This window comes from Pipistrellus kuhlii, unplaced genomic scaffold (assembly GCF_014108245.1).
Source record: "Pipistrellus kuhlii isolate mPipKuh1 unplaced genomic scaffold, mPipKuh1.p scaffold_m20_p_3, whole genome shotgun sequence".
Classification (NCBI taxonomy): domain Eukaryota; kingdom Metazoa; phylum Chordata; class Mammalia; order Chiroptera; family Vespertilionidae; genus Pipistrellus; species Pipistrellus kuhlii.
In genome coordinates this window covers 161,583,778-161,598,488 of record NW_023425529.1, presented here as the reverse complement: position 1 = coordinate 161,598,488, position 14,711 = coordinate 161,583,778, and the positions used below count along the sequence as shown (strand labels likewise).

The window sequence follows — 14,711 nt, the reverse complement described above, 5'->3', positions numbered from 1 at the left end:
CAACCGCCCCACACGCAAACCTGGCATCTCCTAAAAAGCCTGTGGCACCCATCGGCAATTATTGTAACGATCCTGGCAGAATAAAATCATGCTGACGGTCCATGGAAACCTATCCACCTGCCAGATCAATGCCCATCCTACCTGCTCTTTCCTGTTATTACTGCTAAAGGGGGGAAGGGAGGAGAAATGAAGGCTGTTACATACAAAAATGAGACGCATGTCCCTACGATTCAACACAGGATTGCCAAGCTTTAAGAACACAGAATGCAAGGCCAGCAGCTCCTCCTACCCGTGTGCTTGGAAACCGCATTTAATCTCTGCACCATGTCTTCCAAAGCCATCTCTTCATGCCTCAGCCAAAACCTCATCCTCCGGCAGAACAAAACGGTCCTCCGCAGCTGCTCTCCTCTGCACCAGAAGGTGCTTCATGGGTGGGGTAGCCCGGGTGGGGAGGGGGCGCGGCGGCGAGGCTGGGGAGGGAGTGGGGGTGGGGGGGCACGGCAGAGCCTCCCTTCCCTCGATTGGTCCCCAGCCCCGCCAAGGGGCGCGCCCTGCGCCAGGGTGGGGGCTGCTCAGCGGAAGCGGAAGCGCGCCCGCCCCGCCAGTCCCCGCAGCCACCGGGGAGCTCCGCGTGCACCCGCGCGGTGGTCACCTGGAAGCCCGGCGCATGCACGCCCGCGGCCACCTGGAAGCCTCGAGTGTGCACACCCCAGTTCACCTGGGAGCCCCCAATATGCACCCCAAGGTCACCAGGGACCCCTGCGGCAGCACCCACCCCAGTAACCTGGGACCCTGGTGTGTGCTCCCACGGATCACCTGACACTCCCGAGAGTGCACCGCGCGGGGATCGGGGATCTCGGCCCGCAGCTCGCTCGCTCGCGCTTTCTCTCACTCAGAGGCGCCCCCCGCCCCCGCTGCCCAGCCAGGGCGCTCTGTCCCCTTCCCCCACCGGAGAGGAAGGAGGGAGTGTGGGAGCGGGAGTGGCCGCTAGCCTGCCCGCCCGCTCCCCTTTACCTCCGGCAGTCCCTGGGCAGGTGCAGAGGCCGCAGCAGCCCAGCGCGTCCTCCCTGCGCCGCCGCATGCTGCCCGGGCAGCGCCAGGTCAGTGGGTGCTGGGGTCCTCGGAGGGTCCTCACTCGGGTGGCCGGGTGGCCCGGCTGCTCCCGCTGCGGCGCCGCCTGCCCAAGGACGCGGGCGGGGAGCGAAGTGCGCTGCAGGCCCTCCGAGCTCACCATGTTTGGCAAGAAGCCATGCGTGCATTCTACACCTCAGTGCCCGCGGACGAGAGTCATGTGTGCAAGGCCAGGGCTGCCACATCCCAAGGACATGCAAGAAGAACACAAGTGTGCACACTGGTGGGCCCTGCGTGGGGCCTCGCCCTCCCTGGGGCCTTGCCATCATTTTTGTGGTTGGCATTACAGGTAGCACACTCTTCCTTACGGCAGTATTGACAGTATTTCGGGAAGAAGTGCCAATTCCCATGAATGGTTTAGGAGATGCAAGCAAGGAGTGGCAGAGATTCAAACTGCAGCTCATGTCCATACAATGGGTGTGCCAACACCTCAGTGGGGTGACTGCCGGGCACCGAGAGGTGGACTGAGGGGTAAAAAGATGAAGGTGACACAGCATTTGCCCTCAGAGAGCTCTTGAGTCGGAGGTCAAGGAAAATGTGCAAACAAATCATCGCAGCATGAAGTGAAGGTGTAATAACCACCAGGGAAGGTGTGGAGCAAAACTAAAAAAAAAAAAAAAAAAAAAATTGCTTTTTGAAAAATACATCAAAACGTATTGAATAGCCCGGCCCATGATGTTGCTCAGTGGTTGAGCGTTGACCCAGGCAGCAAGAGGTACGATTCCCATTCAGAGCTCATGCCTGGGTTGCAGGCTCAATTCCCGGTGGGGAGCATGCAGGAGGCAGCCAACTGATGTTTCTCTCTCAGTGATGTTTCTCTCTCTCTCTCTCTCTCTCTCTCTCTCTCCCTCTCTCCCTAAAAATCAATTAAAATACATATTTTTTAAAAATACACCATTGCATAGCAGCATTTTTTTTATGGTTCAAGATAGTGTCCAATGAGGGGAGGGGTCTCTGGAAAGGTATCATCGCAGGGCAGACAGGGAACCTTTTCCTTGTGGACAAATGTCCTGGTCTGACCTTCACTGAAGCTAAAGCAGCTTTGCTATGGCCACTTGAGCCTGACATCATTCATCCCCTTCCCCTTCACAGCTACCTGCATCTGACTTCAGGAAGGCAAGTCACCCGACAGAGTCCTAAAGTGCAGGCCCTTTCCTCCCCAAATGTGTGGCATCCACCTTCCCATCCCTCCTGAGGCAGCACCACCCACACTTGTCCTTGGCACCTCACTTATTCTTAGCCAAAACTAGCCCCCAGGCCACATTCCCTCAGGCCTCCGCAGACACACCTGCCAGGACACCCCCCTTTGCCTGGTCCTCTTCCAGCACAGAGTGTACTCAATGGTGCTCATTGGAATTGGCCAGAGGCTTGTTAACCCAGATGACCAGCGTTGTGACCCAGTGTTGGGAGGTTTCTCACTGGACCCCAGGTGATGGGGACACTGCTGAGCCACACTTTGAGAACCGCTCCCTGTGAGAGTCTATCCCACCTTTAAACCAAAGCAAAGCGAAGCAAAGGCAAGACCTTCTGCCCACTCTGCTCGCACGCTCAGCTTCTTTCCCGGGCCCTGAGGCACCACTGGCTTCAGGGTTGGGTCTGCCGCCATCTGTGATGGTTGCTCCTATGTGTCAGCTTGGCCAGGCCTCTGTGCCCAGATGTTTAACCAAACACTACTCTGGCTGTTCCTTTGAGGGCGTTTTGTAGATCTGATTAACAACTAACTCAGTAGACGGTGAGTCAAGCAAGTCAGCCTTCCTAATGTGGGTGGGCCTCGTCTCATCAGTGGAAGATCCCAAGAGAAAAAAACTGGCCTTCCCAGAGGAAGAGTGCGTTCTGCCTCTACATTTGCTTCAGACTTGAGCTCAACATGGGCGCTCCCCTGAGGGTCTCCAGCATGCAGCCTGCCCGTAGATTTTAGACTTACCAGCCCCCACGATTGTGTGAGCCAGTCACTTAAAATAAATCTCCTACCGAAGCCGGTTTGGCTCAGTGGATAGAGTGTCAGCCTGCGGACTGAAAGGTCCCGGGTTCCATTCCGGTCAAGGGCATGCACATTGGTTACGGGCACATCCCCAGTAGGGGGTGTGCAAGAGGCAGCTGATCGATGATTCTCTGTCATCGATGTTTCTCTCTATCCTTCTCTTCCTCTCAGTAAAAAAATCAATAAAATATATTTTAAAATAATAAATAAATAAATATCCTTCCCTCCCTCCCTTCTCTCTCTCTCTCTCTCAACCTCTCTCTCTCTCTCTCTGTCTCTCTCAACCTCCATCAAAACATTACTCTCTTCTTAAACTATAACACAAATGGTACTTTCTATAAAAACCATTTACTATTTGCTAAGAGCATAACAATGATAAAATACTATCCAGTGTTTATTGAGTACTACTAAGTTCCAGGGCACCTCCTAAACTCACCTGGTGTGAACCGGTGTAATGTTCACCAGGATCTCGCAGACGGGCACAGTTTTTACCCGGCTGTAGTAAAAGGCACGGCGAGAAGTGCAGTGAGTTGCCCCAGGCCGCACAGCTGGTAAGTGGCAGAGGCTGGATTCACACTCAGGAGGGTACAAAGACAGACCCAGAGTGCAAGTGCTGCTCAGGGAAATGTCCTATCTCAATTGGAATGTTATCCCCAATGTCTCTCGCAGCTGGACAGGGACCGTTAGGGGAGGTCCCAGAACCAACACAGCACGAAGGATCTTAGCCCAGCCGAAACCGGTTTGGCTCAGTGGTAGAGCATCGGTCTGCGGACTGAAAGGTCCCAGGTTCGATTCCGGTCAAGGGCATGTACATTGGTTGCGGGCACATCCCCAGTAGGGGATGTGCAGGAGGCAGCTGGTCGGTGTTTCTCTCTCATCGACGTTTCTAGCTCTCTGTCTCTCTCCCTTCCTCTCTTTAAAAAAATCAATAAGAAATAAATATATATATATATTCATTTTTTTTTTTAAAGAAGAATCTTAGCCCAAGTGTCCCAGGGGTGCAGGCCCGCTCGCCACACTGCATCGCCCCCTCCCAGAAAGGAGAAGCAGGGCGAGCCCGTTGTTCACCCTCTGTGTGAAGCCAGACGGCGCCCAGGTGGGAAGGTGGACCGTAATGTTATACCTGGAAACCGAGCACATCCTCTTAGCAACTGTTCCGGAAAGCTAGCCATGAAAGGGAGGTGAGAAACCAGGAGCCCTGAGGAGCCCGCCCTGGCCCAACAGGTGGGCGATGTCCGGGGGAGGGAAAGGAGGGGGAAGGTGGAGACCTGGCACTGTGAGGTAACAGGAGACGGAGCAGCCGGGCCTAGGTGCAGCTGGATGCGGGCCATGGGAAGCGAGGATGCACGTATTTCCTGCACTGCCTTATCCCACATCAAGGGAGTGGGGGCGGGCAGCAAGGAAAAGGGGGGGACTTGGAAATGGGCCTGTGGAGACATTTGCAACCATTGACAGCACAGCCTCACTCCTGAGCTGGGGTATGGAGGAAGCCTAACCTCTGGCAAGAGGCGTCTTGGAGCTTGGGGAATGTCGAGCTGCACCTGGTCTCCGGAAAACGCCCTAGGACAGTGGTCGGCAAACTCATGAGTCCACAGAGCCAAATATCAACAGCACAACGATTGAAATTTCTTTGGAGAGCCGCATTTTTTTTTAACTTAAACTTCTAAAGCCACTTCTTCAAAATAGACTCGCCCAGGCCGTGGTATTTTGTGGAAGAGCCACACTCAAGGGGCCAAAGAGCCGCATATGGCTCGGGAGCCGCAGTTTGCTGACCGTGGCCCTAGGAGCTGGGAGCCAGGCCCCGTGCTGGTTCCAGGGTACAGGGTCTATCAAGGCAGGTGGGCTCCCTGCCCTCATGGGGTTTTCACTCCAAATGGGGGTTGGCCACTAACAAGGATACACGTGCCTGGTGGCAGATGGTGGACAAGCTGGTGAAGGTGTGTCAGTTGCACGATTTCCTCCTGAACTAAGGGGATGCTGTATGACATAGAGGTGCACAGCCCCCGCCAGCAAGGAGCTCTGGCACATGCACACCAGTATCCATAGGCACCCAGGCTTGCAACAGTGCTGCTTACAACTGGGAAGAAGGAGGCAGGGAGGAGAGGAGGAGGAGGGAAGGAGAAAGGAAGAGGAGGAGGGGAAGAAGCAAAGAAGAAGGGAGAGGAGGGGTGAAGGAAGGAAGAGGGGAGTAAAGGGTGAAATTTAGGTGGGGAGAGGAGGACTGAGGATAGCTCAAGCCCATCAACAGTGGGCTGGGTAAATAAGGTGAGTTGTGGTCACACAATGGGAAACCATGCAGCAGTAGAAACAGGTGGTTTATATCAGTTGAGCTATGACAGTGAGTTGCAAAGAATACATGAAGTATAACTCTGTTTGTACCTAATTCGGAGACAGGCCACACTAAGCTATGTACAATAGTGTTAGGGACACATGGCATTGGTCCTTCAGGTCTGAGGGGAGGGGCTGGGGGCTGCAGAGACAGGGTGACCTTCCTGAACAGGCACAGGATGCGGGGAAACTAGCCATGTTACACCATTTTATGTAATGAAGGGAGCTCCTCCTGAGAAGCAGCAGGGGGTCTGGGCCAGGAGTCTTCGTCCTTAGTCCCTGAGGATGGGACTTCACAGTGGGCAGGGCCTGGAGAGAGGTGAGGAGCGAGGAAGAGGAGAAGATGGACAGGGACTTAGGCCAGCGTTTTTCAACCGCTGTTCCGCGGCACACTAGTGTGCCGCGAGATGTTGCCTGGTGTGCCGTAGGTGCAGACAAGATAAGAATTTTATAATTTTTCACTATTTTGTTTACTTAATATTTCATAATAAAGTAATTATAAAATACTTTCTTTGTGTTTATTTGATTCCTATTCAAGAGAATTACTTTATATATAGTCAATATAGGCACAGAGTTAAATTTTTTAACATTTTCTAATGGTGGTGTGCCTCGTGATTTTTTTTCATGAAACAAGTGTGCCTTTGCCCAAAAAAGGTTGAAAAACACTGACTTAGGCTCTCTCAACATGCGGGTTGGGGGAGGTGGGCCGCTCAGGAAGAGACAGACACTGGAGATGCTATGGTCTTGCCACTAGCCAAACCCGGGCACCTCACCTCGCTCTCTGACAACCTTGTTCTCTCCCCACCCCCACCCCCGCCCGCTCTCGCCGGGCCCAGCAGCACCCCCACCCAGCACCCAGGACGACCTCCTCCACCCCTGCCTGAGACCCCCACTAGCAACCTTTCCTCTAACCCAGGGCCAAAGATGAGGACAGAACACTCAGCACAAAAGGCAGGATTCACCCAGAACACGAGAGAGGGGCTGACTGGGCCTAGTCCACCACACAGTGTAAAAAGGACGGGGTTGTGCTCAGCGCCGCTAATCAGCAGGGAAACTCAAATCAAAACCACAAGGAGCCGAAACCGGTTTAGCTCAGTGGATAGAGCATCAGCCTGGGGACTGAAAGGTCCCAGGTATGATTCCGGTCAAGGGCATGTACCTTGGTTGCGGGCACATCCCCAGTAGGGAGTGTGCAAGAGGCAGCTGATCAATGTTTCTCTCTCATTGATGTTTCTTACACTCTATCCTTCTCTCTTCCTCTCTGTAAAAAATCAATAAAATATATATATTTAATAAAAAACCACAAGGAGATGCCCCCTCACACCTGTTCGGATGGTTGTCATCAAGAAAACAAGGGGTAACAAGTGTTGGTGAGGGTGTGGAGAGACCGGAATCCATGCATACTGCTGGTGGGGATGTAAATCAGTGCAGCCAGTATGGAAAACAGTATGGAGGTTCCTCAAAAAAATTAAAATGAGAACTACCATGTGATCCAGCAATTCCACTTCTGGGTCTGTTATCCGAAGGCAACAAAGGAGATGTGTGCACCCACATGTTCACAGCAGCAGCATTCGTGATAGCCAAGATAGGGAAACAACCTAACCGTCCTTCAAGGGATGAAGGAATAAAGAAGACATGGTGCGTATATACAATGGATAATTATTCAGCCATAAAAAAAGGAGGAAATCCTGCCATTTGTAACAGCATGGATGAGCCTGGAGGGCATGACATTGAGGGGGCGGGACAGACATAGCAAGACAAATACTGCATGGTTTCACTTATATGTGGAATCTAAAAAAGAAAAGCTGAGTTCATAGAAACAGAGAAGAATAGAATAGTGGTTGCCAGGGGGCGGGAGGAGGGTCAAAGGGTACAAACTTCCAGTTATAAAATGAATGAGATCTGAGGCTCCAATGTACCACAGGGCGAGGACAATAAATAATATGGTAATTGTGTCCTTGAAAGTTACGAAGAGTGGACCTTAAGCATTTTCACTGAACACACACACACACACACACACACACACACACACACACAGAGTTATGGATGTGTCAATTACCTTGACCTGGGTAATCATTTCGCAGTGTATATCAAATCATCATACTGGACAGTTAAAATGTATACACTTAGATTTGTTTATTATTCCCTCAATAAAGTTTTGTAAAAAACGTGAGTGAGATGGCATGTGGATAAGCGTTCTCCTGGATTCAGCCTTGGGACCAGCCATTTCCTCTCCACTTGGGCATTGTGACGGGATTCCTGAGCCTGCCCCACTCTCCTTGTGTGTTTGTTTAAAGCATTTCGCATTATGGAGAGCAACAGCCCCCAGAAGAGGCATTCACCGTCCCGTCTGGTCTGCCGGCCACAGTGTGGTACTATTTGGATTTGTTCCTCAGTGGAAACAGAACAGGAGCAAAGGTCAAGATGCAGGGAAGGCAAACCACCTCGGATGCAGTCCTCAGTGTGTGTCCTGCAGGACAAAGCAAGGGAGGGCATTCAGAGTCCCTTCCTGGGGTGTGTGTTCTCGGGGAAAGGAGAGACGGGACGCTTGGATTTCTGTCTTTTTTCACCACTTTTCCGGTAAGAATGTCTGGAATCTACATTAACACAAACTCTAAAGGGACCATCAGTAGATAAGGTTAGTTCGTTGGAAGAAGTCCTTTTGCTGAGAAAAATCTGATCGGATGGCTGACTTGGAGTAACGTTCTCCTATACACGTGATCATTGCATTTTGATGGCTACAACAAGGAGATTAAGATTACATGTATTTTTGTCTGAGTACAGGAATCATCGTGTTCACTTTAGAAAATATGGAAAATAAACCCTAATAGCATCATGCAGAGATTTTTTTTATCCTGATGTACTTTTATACAAATTGTAATAATATATTGTTTATAACAAATTTTTCACTCTAACTTTTTTCATGCTGCTACTCTTCTACATGATTTTAATAGCTGTGTAAATACTCCCTTGTGTGTATTTTAAAATTTAATCAGATTTTTAAAAGCAATTCTTGATTATCATAATGATAAAAAAAGAGAGAAAACAACCACAGGCATAATGTTTTTTTCTCATGTCTGATTATATCTCTGTTAAATTCTTGAAGTAGAATTATAGAGCAAAGGGCATAGCTTTTTATAAAAATCTGTTTTTATTGATTTTAGAGATAAAGGTAGGAAAAGGGATAGAGATAGAAACCTCCATGAGAGAGAAACATCAGTCAGCTGCCTCTTGCATGCTCCCTACTGGAGATGAAGCCTGTAACCCTGGTATGTGCTCTGACCAGGAATCAAATAGGTAACCTCTTGGTTCATGGGTCAATGCTCAACCATTGACCCACACCAGCTGGGCTTTTCCTTAAATATGTGTTTTGTTTTATTTTTAATTTTAGAGGAAGGGAGAGAGAGAGAGAGATGCGTGAGGGCCAGCCCACAACTTGGGCATGTGCCCTGATTGGGAATCAAACCAGCAACCTCCTGGTGCAGGGGATGATGCTCAATCAACTGAGTCACATGGACCAGGGCAATGGCATAGCCTTTTTTAAAGCTTCTAAAATATGTACCTAATTTTTACATGTGTAGACATGTGCTCACATGCATCCTCATCAGGCAAACACACTAAGGGCTGAGCTCAGCTGCTCTCCTTGGAGGGGCCCGGATGGGCTCACTTGGCCCACAGGGGGCAAGACCAGTGCTGCTAAGAGCTTGTATGGGTTCTCTCTCCTAAAATTAAATACAAAATTAGAAACTTACCAAAAAATTCAAAACTTACTAGCGAACACTGCCTAGAGTGAGATCCAAGATGCTCACACCAGCCCCAAGGTGGCACAAACCACATCTCGAAGCCCCAGACAAGCTGGGTCACTGAAACACCTGTGGCCCCATGGTAACCTCCCCAGAAGCTTAGCAGATGGAGAGGAGCAGGTGCAGGACTGCTGTGCCTGGAGCTGTCTGCCCCGCTCCCCTCGCCCCTCGCTGGAGCTTCACAGCACTGAGGTCACACCTGTCAGGCCACATGCCTCCTCCTCGAAAGGCACACTTGTTGGGGCCAAATCCCAGCTCTGGTTGTGGAGGCCTGAGCAGCCCGCCTTCCCTTCACGTTGGTTTTGTTTAAACAAAATGCCAGGTGCAAAATTCCCAGGCCAGGCCGCAGGCCACGCCGCCCAGTGCCCACGGTGTCCTTGGGCGAAGCAGGGACGATGGTGGAACGGCTGGGGATTGAGGAGGGAGGGTGCAGCGGTGTCCAGGGGCTGCCGTGACGAGGCACCACACACTGGGCAGCTTCAAACAACAAGAGGCTATTCTCTCGGGGTTCTGGAGGCTGGAAGTCCAAACTCAAGGTGTCAGCAGGGCACACACTCCCTGAATCCTGCAGGGGAAGCCCTTCCATGCCTTTTCCAGCTTCCGGTGGAGGCAGGCAGTCCTTGACTTGTGGCTGCATCTCCCAGTCACGTGGCCATCTTGTCCCTGTGCGTCTCTCTGTTCCCTTCTTGGAAAGATAGGCCAGTGTGACCTCACCTTAGCTAATTGCTTCTACAATAATCCTGTTTCCAAATAAGGTCATAATCTTAGGCACTAGGGTTAGGGCTTCAACGTATCTTTTTAGGGGACACAATTCAACCCCTAACAGTGTCTAAAGAGCTAAAAAATAAAATAAAATAAAATAAAATAAAATAAAATAAAATAAAATAAAATAAAATAAAATAAAATAATAAAATAATAAATAAAAAGGTTATCTAAGGACAAACGGAGAGACTGGGACCATTCATAAGGACAGGTGGGCTGGTGATGGTAGGTACATCGGTGGTGAGTGCTCCCCTCACCAACCACCCTTCCATTCTGCTGGGCAGCCATTGTAGTCTCCACACAACTGGCCATTCCTTCCTCCCCGCTCTAATTGAACCCTTGAGGGAATATGAAATTCTGAGGTGGCTGATGAGTTTTAAAAAATAATCCAAGCCCTAATCAGTTTGGCTCAGTGGAGAGAGCACCGGCCTGCAGACTGAGAGGTTAGATTCTGGTCGGGGGCATGTACCTTGGTTTCGGGCACATCCCCGGTAACAGGTGTGTAGGAGGCAGCTGATCGATGTGACTTTTATCAATTTTTCTAACTCTCTATCCCTCTCCCTTCCTCTCTGTAAAAAGTCAATAAAATATATATTTTTTTAAAATAAAAAACAATCCAAGAACCCTCACCTCCGGCTCCCCTGGTGGGTATGACACTCGGCCAGACATCAAAGCCCTGGCCGTGGGAAAGCTGAGAACTCTGCAGGAGGAGCAGAAGGCCTCCACTGTGGAACCTCACGCTCCCCGGGGTGTGCCTGGGACGACAGAACTGCATGTGGACACGTGAAAACCCACACGGCGATCTGCTGATGAGAGATGCTAGGAGGTGAAGGGCACGTTCAAAGCGGATGCTTGTGTCCCAGGCATAGGCTGGTGTTTAGATGCTAAGGGGAGGGGGTGCAGCGAGAGATCGGGCACCTGGCTGGGGTTCCTGAACTCTGGGCCCTATAGGCTTTTGGAGACGAATTCTTACGCACTTCGGGATGAGATGGGTGAGGACATATGTAGAATAAACTGAATCTTAGACCTAATGTGCTTGTCCTGTGTCAAGTGACACATTCCCTCCCTGCAGACGGGAAAATTAATGTCCTCGGTGCTAAATTACTGTTGGAAACATCCAGCCCACCCAGGCTAATTAGGTTGCTTGTTCATTTCCCAGCCTCTTCTCTCCAGGCGTGTTTTGACACCTTCCCCTGGTTCAGGCCCCGAGCGATGGTGGCAGGGAAAGCAAGCTGGGTTTCAGACACAGTGGTGCCTTTTGCACAGTCCTCCAGAGCTTCTGATGCCCAGCTCGGGGGATCCTGCAGGGCTGGCCCTGAGCACTGCAAGCTCTACCCCAACCTGTTCCATCTCAGTCCCTGACCGTGACCGCTGCTGAAGACCCTAACAACCGCCAGAACTGGTCACCATTTCTGGGTTCCTACAGGCACCTCCTCCTGCCGGGACCATACATCCCCAGAGCCCTAGCCTCGGGACAGGCCCGCACAGCGGGTTCCTCCCTCTCCTCCCCCTGCCAACAGCTTTCAGCTATTCAGAGCAGGGGATGCACCTCAGAGGTGGGCAGGAAAGGAGTGCAGGCCCAGGCACGGGCTAGGTCAGTGGTCGGCAAACTCATTAGTCAACAGAGCCAAATACCCACAGTACAATGATTGAAATTTCTTTTGAGAGACAAATTTTTTAAACTTAAGCTTCTTCTAATGCCACTTCTTCAAAATAGACTCGCCCAAGCCGTGGTATTTTGTAGAAGAGCCACACTCACGGGGCCAAAGAGCCGCATGTGGCTCTCGAGCTGCAGGTTGCCGACCACACGGCTAGGTACTAATGTAAGTAATGGCATGGCAGGTGGGATTCCTCCTGTTGACCCAGAATTTCAGCTAAGAGACAAAGACGAAGACAAAGAGGCCGAAATTCTGAATTCAGAAAACAGGTATGTGGGAGCAGCTGCCTGGTGGGGGACTGCCCGGAGACTGCCCAACCCAGAGAGAGGGGCAGTGCTGAGGCAGAAAGATGACTCCTTTCTCCCATCCTCCCTGCAGGGAGGAAAGCTCTCCTCCCTAGCCTAGGGAGGGGGCCTAAGCAGGCACGGTGACTAAGGTTAACAATACTGCATTGTATCCTTACTTCAAAGCCGCTAATGGGATCTTAAATGTTCTCACCACAAAAAAAGAAATGGTAATGATGGGGCATGATCAAGGTGGTACCTGGCCTTATGAGTAATCATTTCTTACACACTCAGATCCAATCATCACGCTGCACACCCCAAACTCACCCATTATATGTCAATTATATCTCAGTACAGCTGAGGGGGAAAGAGTGCTCATGAGAGATGGCAAAAAAGGGACAGCCACCCAAACAGGGTTAAGAGTTCTTCATGGGCCCTGGCTGCTTTGGCTCGGTGGACAGATTGTCGTTCTGCAGACTGAAAGGTCCCAGGTTCGATTCCCGTCAAGGGCACATGCCCGGGTTGCAGTTTCAATCCCCATTAGGGAATGTGCAGGAGTCAGCCAATCAATGATTGATTCTCTCTCATCATTGATGTTTCTTTTTCTTTTCTTTTTTTAATATATTTTATTGATTTTTTACAGAGAGGAAGGGAGAGGGATGGAGAGTTAGAAACATCGATGAGAGAGAAACATCAATCAGCTGCCTCCTGCACACCTCCTACTGGGGATGTGCCTGCAACCAAGGTACATGCCCCCAACCAGAATCAAACCTGGGACCTTTCAGTCTGCAGGCCAACGCTCTATTCACTGAGCCAAACCAGTTTCGGCTCATCATTGATGTTTCTATCTTTCTTTCCCTCTCCTTTCCTCTCTGAAATCAACATATATATATATATGTTTTTGTTTTTGTTTTTTTTAAAGAAGAGTTCTTCATGGCTGAGGTTTGGGAAGAAGGTTGTCAGGCATGGAGGCACCAGGGGAAGGTAACCACCACCGGCAACAGCCAGAAGCGAGGCCTCCAAGTGGGGCCTGGCACCCACCACACGTGGGTCCCGTCCAGGGCAATGAAGACAGGGCCCAGGGAGACGCCAGGCAGGTCAGCCACACGAGTGTGTGCGTGCGTGCACATGTGCAGGCATCTTCCGTCCCTGCCCCAATGTGGGAGCCGCTGGGGGGAGGGTGGGTGAGTGAAGAGCGGTCCTCACCCCCATCCCAAGCCTCTGGTGCCCCTTCGGGGTGAGGGAGGGTGGAGGAGGAAGAGGTCCAGAGGGAAGTTTTGAAGTGAACAGGGCTGAGCCTTAGAAACTAAGCTGCAGCCATTTGAATGACCGAAAATAATAGACAAGTATGGGATCAGAATAACATATCAACAAGAACTCCTCTGTTAGGGCAACAAAAGGGGCTCGTGGGGGCAGGGCCACATCCGCCAGAAGCCGGAGAGAGTTCAGGGACTGAAGCTGGCAGCGGCCTGATCTCCCCTGGCATGTCCCAGAGGAGGGGCCGGAGGCTCAGGTTCATCAGATAACCAGGGATAAAGGCCCTGCTTCCCCAAGCTGTGCTCTCTTCGGAGCCCGTGACAGGCTTTGAAAGGCCGATCCTGAGCTCAGCAGAGAGCTCAGTCCCTTAGAGGTGAGGAGCAGACGTGCCAATGGCATCATCTTGTAAAAATTCACCGTGAATTCGAAGAGGAAATGCAAAATCAGTGTGTTTCCCATTAGTCACAGCACCGAGCGAGGCAGGGACACAGCTCCTGTCATTTATGGGGGTTGTTTACAGAAACTTCACAAAGGTCACCCGGCAGGCCACCATGACCTCTAACCGATTGGGACAAGGGCTCGCGACATAGGAGTGACCTTCCAGAAGGACTCTGGTGAGAAATGAAAAGCCCCAAGCTCCGAGTGCTGCCCTTGGCCACAGTGGGCAAGTGGAAGGGGAAGCCCCTACCTGGTCGCATTCTGCTGGGACCATGAAAATGAGAGCTGGAAGGATTGGGCCTTGGGGTGGGGCGTGGTCTCGGTGTGGGCGGGGCCTGTGGTGGGCGGGGCCTTGCTAGGCCTGGGACATTAACCTGTCTGCTCACAGCGACCCAGAGCACTGGCTTCCTCAGGTTCCAAGCTTATCCAAACATGCCACCAGGCTGCAGATCTGCCACCTTAAGCAGGTCATTTGGGGGTGTCAGGCCTGTGAGCCTCCTCATGGAGCAGGCCAGCTTCCACTCGGAAAGATTTCACAGCGGAAACATGCTCCTGCAGGCCTAAAGCAGTAAATGCACACAAGGTCTAAAGCGACCTCTTCACAGTTTCCTATTAGTGCTGGTTACAGTCTGATCAGGCGCTATCACAAAATGTCAGGACTGGTGGCTTGGAAACAGGTGTGTTTCTCTCAGCTCTGCAGGCTGGAAGTCAGAGAGCCAGGCACGCATGGTCAGGCTCAGGAGAGAATCCCCTTTCTAGGGCCTTCTCCCCACACCTCACATGGTGGTGGGGTCTCTTGTCCCACTCAGGAGGCCCCACTCTCGTGCCCTAGTCACCTCGCCAGAGCCCCACCTCCTAACACCATCCAGTCAGGCATGAGGATGTCAACGTAGGAATTTGGGGCGACACACACTCAGACCATAGCAGTGCCTGCACTATTTTATTTTATTTTATTTTATTTTATTTTATTTTATTTTATTTTATATTTTATTGAGTTTTTATAGAGAGGAAGGGAGAGGGATAGAAAGCTAGAAACATCGATGAGAGAAAAACATCGATCAGCTGCCTC

The 14,711-nt window shown here is 51.1% G+C and overlaps 1 protein-coding gene across 8 annotated transcripts in view; it reads right to left on the bottom strand.

Moving 5' to 3' along the window:
* MCF2L (MCF.2 cell line derived transforming sequence like) overlaps positions 1-14,711 on the bottom strand; it is a 184,655-nt gene that overhangs the window by 118,593 nt on the left and 51,351 nt on the right. For 3 of the 8 annotated variants that reach the window (XR_006742985.1, XM_036457224.2, XM_045588796.1), the window contains exon 1: positions 1,015-1,164. The exons of 1 other annotated variant lie outside the window; for it this stretch is intronic. Coding sequence is in view for 6 of the 7 variants with exons in the window: in XM_036457224.2 (XP_036313117.2) it covers positions 1,015-1,081 (67 nt within the window). In the remaining variant the exon portion in view is untranslated. Of the gene's footprint in view, positions 1-289; positions 482-1,014; positions 1,166-14,711 lie in introns of those variants that run through there. 4 more of the 8 variants (XM_045588795.1, XM_045588797.1, XM_036457231.2 and 1 more) reach the window with 4 other exon arrangements.